The 13,691-nt window shown below is 57.1% G+C and overlaps 1 protein-coding gene across 6 annotated transcripts in view; it reads right to left on the reverse strand.

Moving 5' to 3' along the window:
- PRDM16 (PR/SET domain 16) overlaps window positions 1-13,691 on the reverse strand; it is a 314,085-nt gene that overhangs the window by 44,866 nt on the left and 255,528 nt on the right. For all 6 annotated transcript variants that reach the window (XM_077891516.1, XM_077891514.1, XM_077891515.1 and 3 more), the window contains exon 4: window positions 4,430-4,564. In XM_077891516.1, the coding sequence (XP_077747642.1) occupies window positions 4,430-4,564 (135 nt within the window). The remainder of the gene's footprint in view (window positions 1-4,429; window positions 4,565-13,691) is intronic.

Below are 13,691 nucleotides of genomic sequence, written 5' to 3' on the forward strand. Positions count from 1 at the left end.
CTCCGCACCCCTGCCCCCTCCGTGGGCGCCTCACTCCCCAGCTCTTGTTTTCATTCTTAACGTTAAAGCCAATCCAGGGACAGACCTTGTCTGTCTCCCGAAACATTTCAAACGAACTCGCTTGCTCATAATTGCGGGAGAAAGAACCACCCAGGGGTGATCTGAGTGTCTCAGATTTTCCAAAAGGAAAAGCAGGAGCCAGCAGGCGGCAGCGGGAAGGGAGAAGTTGCCCAGGGCTGGAGGAGGGGTCCTACCACCCAGAGTGAACTGAGGTATCCGCGGGCTTTGCCTTCCATTTATGCTAAGTGGGAAAGGTAAAACAAAGCATCCCAGGGGCTACAGCTGAGATCCGACCACCCCCAAAAAGTCCCGGAGGGAAGCTTGGTCCCCCCAGCCAGCTATGGTGAACATGTTGTCCTAAGCAGCCCGGCCGCCCTAAGTCCTGGGGTCTCTCAGGACCGTCTGTGGCCTCCACAGGGCTAGCAAGCCACTAGCCACTGCCTAGCTGATGGGGCTTAGTCCAGGGGAAACTCAAGGCCCAGCGTGGCCTCTGTTGTCCTGGGCACCCCATCTGGAGCCACAGAGAGGATAGAGGTGGCCGCCAGAGGAGCTGAGCAGAGTGACCAGAGGTCAGCTATCCTCGATGTCCCCTGGGGCTGGGACCTCTCGGAGCCACAGGGCACCAAAAGCGGGTCTTGTGGCAAAAATTGGAAGCTGAAGGCAGGGTTGAGTTCTGGGCTGTGGGTCCCACAGTCCATGGAGGAGATGCATGGCTCTCTCCTAGGGACCATCTCCTGCTGAGAGCTGTCTCTCTTCAGGTCATTTCTTCGGGGAGCTGAGACTCTAGCGGCTCTGTCTTTAGGTCCCTGGAAGTCCCTCCTGCCCAGGCCCCTCTGTCTTCTCAAAACTGGGGCTCAGGTCATGTGACTTGAGCTTCTGAATGCTGTCTGGCAAACCCCACATGGCTTTATGGATCTTAGATGTTCCATCTGGATGCTGCCCCTCTGTGTCCTCGTGTCGGGAGCTGGTTTGTGTGGGAGATAGAGAGAGAAAGGGGACTTGTTTGCTTCAGTATTTGCACGTGTGCGCGCACATGTATGTGTGTGTGCATGTGCATGTGTGTGCATGTGCATGCATGTGTGTGTGTGCATGCATGTGTGCGTGTGTGCATGGCAGGGGTGGGGGGGTGTCCATAAGTGCCAGGAAATCCTGTTAGAAACCGTTGGGATTATGGAAATCTGAGAAACCCCATTAACATCGTGTAATGTTTCCTTCTCAAAGAGAAGCCTGTCTTCAAGAATCTTTGTTTTATTATTAATATTTTGGGGATGTTTTTATTCCAGCTCCACTTCATAGCAGCCGGTGTTCCCAACAGTCAGGACAAGAATGGAAGCACTTTCTGCGGAGGCCCCGTGGCCACCGCACCCAAGAGAGCGCTAGGCAGTCTTGGGGAGACTGCTGAAAAAATAGTTTGGAATCTATCAGATCCCTTTCAAGAAGACATTTCTGGGGGCCCCTCGGTGCCTCAGTCTGGTTAAGTGTCCGGCTCTTGATTTCAGCTCAGGTCATGATCTCAGGGTTGTAGGATGGAGCCCCACGTGGTCTCTGTGGGTTTCGTGCTCAGCATGGGGTCTGCTAGGAATTCTCTCTCCCTCTCCCACTGCCCTTCCCCCTGCTAGTGCCTTCTCTCTCTCTCTCTCTCCTTAAATAAATAAAAATCTTTTAAAAAAATTATCTGTAAGATTCATTTTATTCAACCAACAAATAATGAGGCCCGTGTAGATGTATCTAAGAGCAGTTCCTCATTAGGCTTTAAAATTATTATTATTTTGCAAAGGAAAATATACCCCACAGTTTCCTCATTTTTCCTTTAATATCTGAAATGCAGAGGCAAGACTTTGGGATGAGAACTGAGGAACCTGACAGCCTTCTGAGCACCTCCTGACCCGGGGCCTGGCCGGCCAGCCTTCCACCTCTCCCCTGCCTGACACGGAGGCTATTCCATGTGGCTGCTTAAATGCACAGGTGTGCCTCCTCAGGAGGGATGCTGGCCAGCCCCTCGGTGCCCTGTAACACCAGGATGGACTCGTGGTCCTCAGGGGTGCTCCAAGGGTGGGGGCTCCTCTCTCCCTCAGAGGGCTGGGGGTTTGGAATGCCCCAGGTAGAGGAATTCTGATGCTTTGGGCCATGCCAGTGATGCACACGCTTAAATGTGCAACTCAAGTTCCCTCAGAGCTTGTGAGCTAAAATGGGGATAGTTAATCCCACAGGGACTTGATAGAGAGAAACATCCAGCAGGTGAGGAGGGTCTGCAGGAATTTCGATGTCCTAATGGCTTTGAATAAAAGAGCCCCGAGTGTTTCTGACCCTGAATCGAGGAGGGTAAGCATTGGGGGACCTGTGTGGGCTAAAGGGGATCAGTAAGAATTAAGGACTATCATTCTATCCCAGCAGCAAGTATTTCTGTCCCCTGGTGGAAAGAGATGGAAAGGCTTTGCTGCAAAACAGTTGATTCCATGTGGAGCTGGCATAAATGCTTCCCTGGAAGATTAATAATAAAACAAAGATGTTTGAAGACAGGCTTCTCTTTGAGAAGCTTATGCATCTGTTTGCTTTTCCACAAGCTGGCCACTAAAAGGTATCTACTTTGCTACTAAAGTTTGGTTCAAACACTCTAACAAATCTATTTCTTAAATAAAGGATCCGGATCCTTTGTCTTTCTATTCTGTATCTCCCAAAAGTGCCATTGTGGGCCTGGCCCATAGTTTCCGGATGCATGACCACGGGCACATGCCGTCCACAAAGGAGGGGAGCTGGGGAGCCCATCCTCACCATGTGCCTAGATCTGATTCTCCTTCATGCACATTTCACCTTCATTTGGAGGAAGAAAAAGTGTTTAAGTTCTAATATTTATGATTATCCTTTTGCTTTAATTTCTGCAATATTTTTTGTTATCAGAAGAAAAAAAATACTGGGATGTCTGGGTGGCTCAGCGGTTGAGCGTCTGCCTTCGGCTCAGGTCGTGATCCCGGGGTCCTGGGATCAAGTCCCTCACTGGGCTCCCTGCAGGGAGCCTGCTTCTCCCTCAGTCTGTGTCTCTGCCTCTTTATGTGTGTCTCATGAATAAACAAATAAAATCTTTAAAAAAAAGAAGAAGAAAAAAACCTCATCTTATTTTCAAAATGCTGGATTTTAAGTACAAGCTGTAGACACTCCAGGAGCAGAGGTGGATTCAAACCTCACCGGTTAGTGAGGCAAGCACCAGCTTGAGTCCAGCGGGGAGCTGCTCAATCCAGGCAGAGTTTCGGGGCCGAGAAGGAGCCTGAGCAGAAGAGGGGGGAGCCAGGGGCAGCTCCCGGGGGTCCTAGGGACCTCCCTGGTGTGTGCGTTCTGCGTTTCTTCATGCATAACTGTTTCTCTGAAGTCAAGAGCCTCGAACCGCTTTTAATGGTTTGCACAGGCGATGGGAGAATGTACCCTTTGTTATGTGGTCTCTGAAAAAATTTTTGAAAGCAGTGGAATCCTTTTTGTAGATGAAATCTCAAGTGTTACCCCCAGATATTGTAGGCAAAAGCAAACTGCTCTGGTGGGAGGGGCTGGGGCCCCCAGCATCCCGAGGAGCCTGGCGCTCTGGGAGCATGGTGGAGAGGCACCCGAGGGGCCTGGCTCCGGAGGGTGCAGGCTCCAGGGTCCATTTGCAAACTTGTAATGAAAGACACAGACTACGAACTCCCAGCACTGGGGACATGTGGCCTTCTTGGTCAAAAGAAACGCTTCATGGCATCTTCTCTCCTGTTCAGCTCACGGCCTGGAGGCTACCACGAGGAGGGAGAGCCAGCCATGCTTGCGTTCCCGGAGCAAGGAAGCGAGGATACAGCGTGCTTGGCCTCTGGAGGGTTGGCAGCACTAGTGAGGTGTCCCTTGGCCCTGGGGGGCCAGAAGCTGAAGTCATGGCCATGGAGCTCAAGAAAATTATCAGTTGGCTACCAGCGAGGTCAGGAGATTTTGCCCTGACAAGGCCAGCTTTGTGGCCAAACACAGCCATGAGGACAACGATTCCTAAGTGGATGGGCCCAGCTCTCCACTTCGCTCCTGCCTCCTGGGCGGTGTGAGGAGGGGAAGGGGACCCTGTGTTCAGGTCTTGCCCCTCCCAACACTTTGCTTCACAAAAACCACCATCTTTTGGTTCTCAGGCCTGGGCAAGCTGCCAACCAAAGGCTCCGATGGAAGCCTTGGGGTGTCGCTGAGCTCCTGGAAACTTAGCACTGGCCAAGCATCAGATTGCTGCCCAAACCGTAGGACAGGGCTTGGCAAAAGTATTTGGCGGAGGCGCAGCTGACCCTTGACCTCGGCAGGCCCCCTGTGGTGGGTCTGGGTGCCGAGGCCCCAGCGACCACGCTGAGGGCCCGTGTGCAAGCCCTGGACCTACCTGCTCGTTGATCTGGCACATGGTGAGGTTCTGGTCGTCGCAGGAGCATGCCACCCGGATGTACTTGAGCCAGCTGCCGGACCCCGCCTGACCAGCATCCATGCAGAGCTTCTCACTGCTCAGGTCTTCAGAGATCTGGTGGGGAGAGAGAGAACCCAGGGGGGTCAGAGGCATCCTGTGTGAGAGAGTCTACACACTCTGCGTCTGCCCAATGAGGGACCGGCTGTTTGGGCCCAGTAGGAGGGCAGTCCAGCACCTGGACATAAGCAGACCCCCTGGGCACTGGTGAGGTCCTGGTCCCGCCCAGCTGCCCATCCCAGGAGCCCCCGAGAGCCCGGCAGAGAGGCAGGAGGATGGCCCTTCTTCTCACCAAGCAGGTTGCTGCCCTGGCCTGGCAATAAAAGGAGCCACCAGTGTTGCAAGAACCCCCAGCACAGCTGTCCCACATGTGAGAAAGCGGAGGTCACTGTGTCTCAGAACAGAGCCCTCTGTTAAGGGGAGTTGGGGCGTGGGGCTGGAGAAAACCATTCTAGAAGGTAAAGGTGTTGTTGGGGTGTGTGGCTGCGTATGTGTTGGCATGAGTGTGCGTGTGTGTGTGCGTGTGCGTGTGTACACATTACCCTAAATGTAAGAAAAACATTCAGTTTTCTTAAAGGTGGAAAGTTTCCACTTGACACCTGGGGCCTGCAGAGGCCCGGCCTCTCAGCGCACCCTCAGTGGCCAGCGCCCTAGTGACTGGCATTATCTACTTTGTTGTTGCCACTGGTTTCTGAGTGTGCTTCTCAGGGTGTGCATCTCTGAGTGGGTCATTCCATAGGAGACCTGAATGCTGTCCCCTTTGGAGAGAGGGATGCCCCTGGACCTCTGGATGCCAAGGCGAAGCTGCAGCAGAGTCCCCTCCCATCCCCACACCTGCTCTGTTCAGTGCCAGCTTCCGGGTCTGAATCCTGAGCATGCGAGCCAGCAGCATCTGGCCAGCTTCCTGGGCAGTCCAGCCCCAACTCTTAGAGGGTATGAGGAAGGGGCTGAAGCCTCAAAATAGGAAGGGGTGTCCAAGTGGGCAGGTATGTCCTGGTGGGCAGGTGTGTTTAAGTGAGCAGCTGTGTCCTAGTGAGCAGCTGTGTCCTAGTGGGTAGGTGTGTCCTGGTGAGCATGAGTGTCCAGGTGGGCTGGTGTGTCCTAGTGACCAGGAGTGTCCAAGTGGGCAGGTGTGTCCAGGTGAGCTGGTGTGTCCTGGTAGACAGGTATGTAGCTGTGTCCTGGTGGGTAGGTGTGTTTAAGTGAGCAGATGTGCCTGGCAGGCAGGAGTGTCCGGGGGACAGATGTGTTCTAGTGGCCAGGTGTGTCCTGGTGAGCAGTTATGTCCTGGTGGGCAGGTATGTTTAAGTGAACAGGTGTGTCCTAGTGAGCAGCTGTGTCCTGGTAGACAGCTGTGTCCTGGTGGGCAAGGGTGTCCTGGTGGGTAGGGGTGTCCTGGTGGGTAGGGGTGTCCAGGTGGGCAGGGGTGTCCAGGTGGGCAGAGGTGTCCTGGTGAGCAGGGGTATCCAGGTAGGCAGGGGTGTCCTGGTGAGCAGGGTGTCATAAGGACCCAGTAAAGTCAGGACAAGGGGTAATGACCTATACCAGCAAAGATGGAAGAGGCTGATTCCAGGCACCATGGCCCCTGCTCCCTAGAGGGTGTCCCAAGTGCCTGTTCTGAACAATAAGGACCTGGGAAGGGTAAGAGGTGTCCCCACTAAGGCCTGGAGAAGCTGCTTCTGACCAGCGACTCAGGATACTTTGTAACAGTGCAAGTGCTCCCTAGATGTGCTCAGACACTTTCTGAGTGGCCAAGGGTGGCCTCTGAGCGATGAGGAAGCGGAAGTTTTGGGAGGCAGGTGTATTGTTGCGGGAGGTACTGAACCTGCTCTGGTCGATCTGTCCACGTACACCTGGGGCGCCCTGAGTCCCTCCTGGAGACCCTCCTGTACACGACGAGTCTAGGGGCTGATGGCTCAGACCCAGCTTTGCTGACGTCTCTGGAGTCTGATCCAGAAGGGGCTTCGAATCTGGGGCCTCAGTTCTGTGATTCTCCTTTATGGGGGGCTTTCCCCAAATGGGCCTAATTCTGAGAGAGGGGAGCGAGGCCAGATGTCCTGGCCGGGGGAGGGCGAGAGAGGGGTGGGTGGGGCTGGAGGGGTGGCATGGCACAGAGGCCCTCTGTCCAGCCCCCGAGCCCTCTGCTGTCCGCGTCTGGACCCTCGGGAGGCCGCCACGGGCTGGCCGGCAGGGTAGGAACACAGGCCCACGTGGGAGAGACCCTCTCTGGGCACTAACGCCTCCCAGGGCTCCCCATGCACCTCCCACCCCAACTGCAGGAAACCCTCAGAGAAGACCCACAAAGCAAACCCTGTGGTTTGTGGCACCTCAACGGATGGGGCAGCCCCGCTGCCTTCCTCTGCCACAGGGAGAACGGGGCAGGGGGTGGAGGGGTGGGGAAGCCAGGACCCGCAGGTCCCACCCCACCCGGCGGGCCTGGGCTCCCTGTGGTGCCCACCCCCAGCCTCGGGCTCTGTCCACACCCGCCTGTGCCATGGGCTGGGGCAGAGGGTGCTCGCTGCTGGAACCATCGAGCCGCGGGCTCTGCCCACCCGCCCCGCTGTTCCTCAGGCCTACTTGGTGCCTCAAGGGTGTTGCTTCACCTCAATAGGCCCGTCCCCCCAGATTGTTGCTACAAGAAGAGTGAGCCCTAACTAACCACCTGAGCCCTGCTCTGAGCCCTCGGAGCCCCTCCCTGTCCCGTTTGCTCACGTGTGTGTGTGTGTGTGTGTGTGTGTGTGAGTATGAGTGTGTGAGGGGCCACTTGGGGGGGGTGGGGGGCAGCAGTGTGTTTTTGGGAAAAGACAAACCAGCCCCAGTGAGGGCGTGGCCCGGGGGCAGCCTGCAGGGAGGCCCACCTGCCCCACAAGAGGCCTGGGCTCCCCACCTGAGTCCTCCTGTGCCTCCGTCCACCGCGGTCCCACACTCCTATCTGTCGTCCCCACATCCCCCAGGAGGATGCCCTGGACGCGGGTCTCAAACACAGACTTGGGGGCCCCAGTCCGAGGCCCTGATGAGGGACCGGGGGTCTGCCTCATGTCCTGCAGGCTCACTTCCCAAGGGGCTCCTGACCTCCCACCATGAGGGGAGCGCTGTGCCACACAGGGGGTCCCCTGTCACTGTCACCCCAAAGAGAGGGCTTGAGGGTTTGGGTGCACCACGGATGTGTCCTGGGGACAGGGGAGGGAAAGCAGATCGTGTGGAACTACCTGTGGTGCTCGGCGCTTGCAAGTGCTGCCCCCTGAACCATGGCCTGTGCTGCCTACGGCCTGCTCTCCTGGTCTCCGTGACCCCACTGCATCACGGGGAATGCCATCCGGGCACGCAAACCCTGCCTTCTGGTGAGCTTTCTAGGGCTTTGTCAGACTGACCTCTCCCTTCTCCATAGGTTGGTCCCATAGGTGCTGGAGCACGGTCCCTGTCCTAGACCCTCCCTGGACCCGGCGAACGTCTCTGGTTCTCTCCAGCGTGTCTAAAGGACTGGTCACTCACTCACACGGGACACCAACCTGTCCCTGTCCCTGTCAGCGTGCAGCTCCAGGGTGTGTCCACTCTCTGGCCAGCAGCCCTCCTTCCCTGAGACTCCTGGGAAATGTCCCCACCCTGCGACCCAGGAGACCTGGCCATTTGCAAGGTCATGGGGTGGGAGTTACCTCCTGGCAAGCCCCAGGGGTTGGAGGAAACCCTCTTCCCTGAAACTACCTCTGAGCAGCATCAAGTGAGGCGCTGGCCCTTCTTTCAGGGAAGACAGAAGTCCTGGTCTGGGGGCCAAAGCAGAATGCATGAGCAGGGAGAGGGCCCAGGCCTGTGTCCACCATCGTCACCTGGGTGCACCTGGGCCCTGCTTCCAGCTCAGACAGCAGGTCACAGCAGGCCTGGCTCTTGCTAGGCGTTTGGATGGGCCCAGGCCCTCTCTGACTCCCAAAAGGGAGAAACGGGGTACAGACATTTATCTTGCTCTTGCATTTCTTCCTTTCATCCTGCGCCCTCCCCACTGGGACTCTGCTGGGCCTTTGGGAAGCTCACATTAAGAGCCCGTGTGGGCGCAAGTCTCTCTGTGTTGGTCACCACAGGCCTCCGAGGCAGGGGTTGGGATCATCCTGTTTCCCATCAGAGGAGATAGAGGCCCCAGGAGTGGAGACCTGGAGCCGAGTTAGGGGCCAGAGGGAGGGTCTCCTCGGGGTCCTGGAAAGCAAGACTGGACGGCCACGGATCCCTCTTGCTGCCTCTTTTACAGTGAGATTCTCCAAAACGGTAGGACAGGTGGAGGCCACCCCTCCCCAGCTGGGCGGCAGGGTTGAGGCCTGCTCAGGCCCCAGGAGGCCAAGAGTCACAAATGGATGGAGGAGGACGAGTGTCAGCAAGGTGGCTGAGCCCGTGAATCTGCACAATGCAAGAGGAGGGAAAGAAGAGAGAGCCCAACCCCCAGGCTTTGCCTCTGGGCCCCTGGCCCCTTTAGCAGACAGTGCCTGAATCTCTTTCCAGATTTGAAATCTGGCTCCCCTGCCCAATCCCACTCCAAAGCCTCGCTCTGGTTTATTTGGAGCTGAGTCTTGGGAATCCCAGAGCCTCCAAAGGAAGCTGCCCTCCTACCCATTCTCCTCACTCGGCCTCACAGGCCTCCACGCCCCTGATCCCCCTGCCAGGTCCCCCAGCTCATAAATCACCCCCATCAGAAATGCTGAGTTATGAAGCAAAAAGATGGAAAAATTCTCTTAACCTTGACGATTTTTTTTGCACATCATTTGAGGTTTCCTGCCCTTCTAATTTGTGGGCTCTCTGCTGGGCTGCTTCTCTCACATTTGATAGGTATGGCTGGCCACCGGGCCCGTCCGGGGTGTGCACGCAGGCGGGCATGCCGAGGCGTCTGTCATTAGCTCACCTAATGGAGTCCGTGCATGCAGCAAATGCAGCAAAGCTGGGGCCTGCAAGCCTGCCCTCCTGCCACCACAGCCTGGGGCTGTAAGGCAGCACCCTGGAAGCTCGGGCATGGTGTCAGCCTGTGGCAGCAGCCGGGGAACAGGGGAGGGCCTCCTTCTCTTACCCTGACCCTCCTCTACAGGCCCACCAAGCTGTGTGGGTCTCTTTCCTGTGCACAGGCGCACACACACACTGTGGTTACAATTTATGAGGTCCACGCGTAGCTGAAACAGAAAGTCCATTCTTGTGACGGAAGGAGGTGGGGGAAAGCATTCTGGAAACACCTCTGTCCGGGTGTGGACACGGAGCCTGGATGAGCTCATAAATCCCTGTCCTAACTCTCATTATGGGCTCGGTGCTGATATGACCAAGCACTGCTGGCGGTGTGGCTGGCGCATGGGGTCACACGGCTGCCAGGCACACGGGAGTCCTGGCAGGCGGGTCATGGGCCAGGGCCCCCACCTGCTCTGACTGGGAAGGAGGAGGGGAGGGAGGCAGGACAGAGGGGCTGTTTCCAGGAGAAAGAGAACCTCGTGGAAGCTGTTTCTAAGATGGAGGCCGCCTGGCTCCTGAGCTCATGGAGAGGGGGCTAGAAAGCTGTCATTCCTGGGCCTTTGCCTAGAAGAGGCTGGATGGGCTCTCAGACTGCCTCCAGAGCAGTGGCTATTGTGTTTTGGGGGGCCAAGGGCCAAGGTTGTTGTCTCAGAAACCCAGGAGCACGGTGAAGCCCAGGGTGAGGGTGCTGCAAGAGGCAGCTGGAGTGCCCCACAGGGGCTCTGACAGCAGGGTCCACGCGGGGGGCTTTGCTCCTGTACCCTCAAGGTGCACAGCCTCTCAGTTGAGAGCCAGACCGCATCGTGTCGTGAAGCCACAGATGTCTTCAGGGATCCGATGAAAGCCACAGCCCAGAAGTTCCTCAGACATCTGATGCCACACGAGACGCACAGGGTTCTCAGCCCGTCTCCTGCTAAATGCCCAGGCATCCAAGCCCGCTCCTGCCCCTGGGTTTCCTTGCCGCCCTCTCTGCTCCATCCCCGCTCTGCTCCCATTATTCTCAGATATGGACTCCCCACTTTCCTGCCCAGATGGGCTTTGTACCCCTTGAGAGACCGTCCCAGTAGCGGTGGGGTTTGCGGAAAACTGGAGGCGGAGCAGAGTTTCAGCCTGGCGTCATGCAGCACCTGAGCCCTCCCAGGCCCCCTAAGTGGGGTGCACAACCCCCGATCTCATCAATAGCACGCAGGGGCTGGGAAGAGGGGCACCTGGGTCAGAACCCTGCTCACCAGCCCTTGGTGTGAGCTGAATGCCACCCCTCTCCAGGGGTGTCCCCGCACTCTGCGGGCTGAGAACATGCTTGGGGGCTGGGCTTCCTCCCAAGGACACATCTCGTCCATCAGCCTCGGGCTGTGGCCCTGACCTAAGAGAGACACTCCGGCAAACTGGTGATCAGACTAGCACTTTCAAGTGTCCAAAGAAATAAATGAATGAAAACCAACTCACTCAGATACAGAAGCCCCTCAGGGTGGCCTGCAATGGAGGAGGCCCAGCAGCAGGGCATCTTGAGACAGGCAAGGAGCCTTGCCAAGGGGTGAGCACCCCATCACTGGGGGAAGTCAAGGGGTCTTCATGGCCCCCTCCCTCCAGGGTACTCAGAAGGGAGGTTGGACTTTCTGAACTCCATGTGTCTTCCCAGCCCTGAAATTGCATAATTCATTTGACAACACAGAGGTTGTCTGGGGTCCTGCTTCAGTTTCTCCTTTGGAACTAGAAAGCCTCGTTCCTGATTTCTGGCTGGGTGGAGGCCTGTGGCTCTGTGCACATGGGGTGCATTATTAGAAATAGTTGGCTGCAGCGCCGGCCGCTTCCCTGGCTGGCTGCACCTGCTCACAGGCTCTTCGGAGGCAGGCTAAAGGGTTCTGCCCACCATAGGATGATGAGGGTACTGGCCAGAGCAGGGCCCTTCTCTGGGTCTCATGGGTGGCCAGTCATGGGGTGGCCCCAGAACCCCAAAGGGGACAAACCAGCTCTGGCTATGAATAGGAGAGGGACACTCAGCAGATAGACTCCATCCTGCCTCCTTCAAGAGCCCTGCTGCCCGTCTGTGTGGGGGACTCTCAGAGTTTCTCGGGGTGCTCCCAAAGAGAAAGCCCCTGGTCACTGCAGAGAGCCCTGGGCCCAGCCTGGGCCCCAGGAAGAGAGGGTCCTGTCACACTCCTTGGCTGGCATCCTGGTAGCCAGCTGAGCAAGAGGCCGCTGGGTGGGAGTCCCAAGGACCCTCTCCCCTTGCCCTGCCCTGGGGGTTGCAGGCTGCTATAGCCACTCCCAGGGGGCGATGGCCTGGAAGCTCTGTCTTCAGATGTCACTCATGGGATCACACGATGGAATGAGACCCTCACCTATGATGTTGTTTATAAACCGAATTTCTGTAGTGGGGGCCCTGTTTACAGACGTGTCCTCCTTAAAGATGTTCTGCATTGTGATTGAATGGAGAGTTCCTTCAGAAGGTGAGCGCTCTGTGTCACTGCCTCATTTCAGCTAGGAGCGGGGTGGGGAGGAGGCGGGAGGGGACATTGAGGCAGGTGCAGTAGTGAGGGACTCGCCCAGCCCCCTCCCGGGAGACACCTGGGACCCCAGTGTCTGGTGCCCGAACTCCCATGGATGTGCCCAGTGCTAACATTCTCCACATCTTTGCAGGGATGCCGAGGTGTCACCTGGGGGCCTGCTTCAATCACTTCCTCCCAGCCGACCCCACAAAGACACCTGAGTGGGTCAAACTCTACCAACGCTTACCAAGAAAAACTACTGGGATGACATGTTACCAGCGCCTGGGTCCTGCTCTCTCCTCTCCCTGTGGACAGTCCTGAGCACACCATCACAGGACTGGCCTTGTGTCCTCATGGGTATGCCAGGCTGGCAGCCTGCACGGAGCCCCTGCTGCCCCTGTCACTGTTGGACAGAGGGGGTTCTTCACGCCCACTGCCCCAGCCACTCTCACCCCTGGGGGGCAGCCCTGGGTGTTCATTGTCTGCCCCCGCTGTGGGCCTGACCCACCGAGGAAAGCAAGCCACCTCAGGCCCCAGGGTCTTCCTTCTGGTCCTCTGAGAGGACAACTGGTGTCAGAAGGGTGGCTACTTGCCAGAGCAGGTCTTGCAGAGGTTTCTGACCTCAAACAACCCAGCTATAACCTGGGTGTTGATGCTCTGTCCCTGTGTGCCTGCCCACCTCAACCTGGCACTGCTGTCTTGTGGGTGCCCACGTGCAGGACAGTCCCAACAGGGCCCCCAGCAAACACCAGCACACAGGGCCCCAGCCCTACTTTGCCCCAGCTCACAGGGGTTCTGCTCCTGGTGAGGTGGAAATTTTACACCTGACTTGGCTGCTGTTGTCTGGGCCTGGAGGCTGCCCAGGAGATTTTATGCCCAGGGCAGGGTAGAGCCACGAAGAGCCGGCGACTTGCCATCACCTGCAACAGTTTGGGCTGGTAAAGGCTACCAGTGCCCAGAAGCCCCCCAAATCCTGGCCTGGTCTCCAAAGTCCCCCAACTGGCAGGTTCCACACCCACCCCTCCCAGGCCCCTGTCGACCCACCCCTGCCCTCAAGCTAATGTGGTTAAATTGCTAACAGCCCAAACGTTTTTTTCCAACCCTAACTTGATTTGAAGTTGGGTCGGGAGCAGAAGTCTCTGAGTCTAAGGGCTGCGTGTTACCACAGACTCAGCTGTGACATTCTGAAGTGAGACACTTTTGTTTTGTTCTTGATCATAAAAAAGATTGGAAAAAAAAAGCCCAAACAACCAAAACCAAAGGCTTGTGGCAGCGTCCTTGCCCAGGGGTAGGTGGGAGCCTGGGGTCTGCCCACAGGAAGCGGTTCCACCAGCAAGTTGTTGCAAGGCCCCAAGAGGTGTCACATACATAACCCTTCTCTGGCCACACAGACGGTGACAAACTGCAGAGCTTATGAACGGCACCCCCTGCCCAGCAGGTGCAGGAGGAATTCTCACAGTGGCTAAGCTGCTGCAAACCTGGGGGCTGCAGACCTCTAAGCACAGCCGGCATGCTCCCTGGGACCGTTCTCCTGCTGGACAAAAGCCCCAAGTGTGGAAGCCAATGTGGAAGCCAGGCTGAGAAGCCCACCGAGGACCCCTCAGCCCAGCTCTGTTGCCTTGGCTGGGACTTCTGCATCCTCCAGCCCACGAGCTTGGTGGGAGTGCTCAGAGGTCCAGGGCCTTGTCGTCCTCAGACCCTCTTGGTCATCCCTGTATCTG

The sequence above is a fragment of the Canis aureus genome, chromosome 3 (assembly GCF_053574225.1).
Source record: "Canis aureus isolate CA01 chromosome 3, VMU_Caureus_v.1.0, whole genome shotgun sequence".
Taxonomy (NCBI): domain Eukaryota; kingdom Metazoa; phylum Chordata; class Mammalia; order Carnivora; family Canidae; genus Canis; species Canis aureus.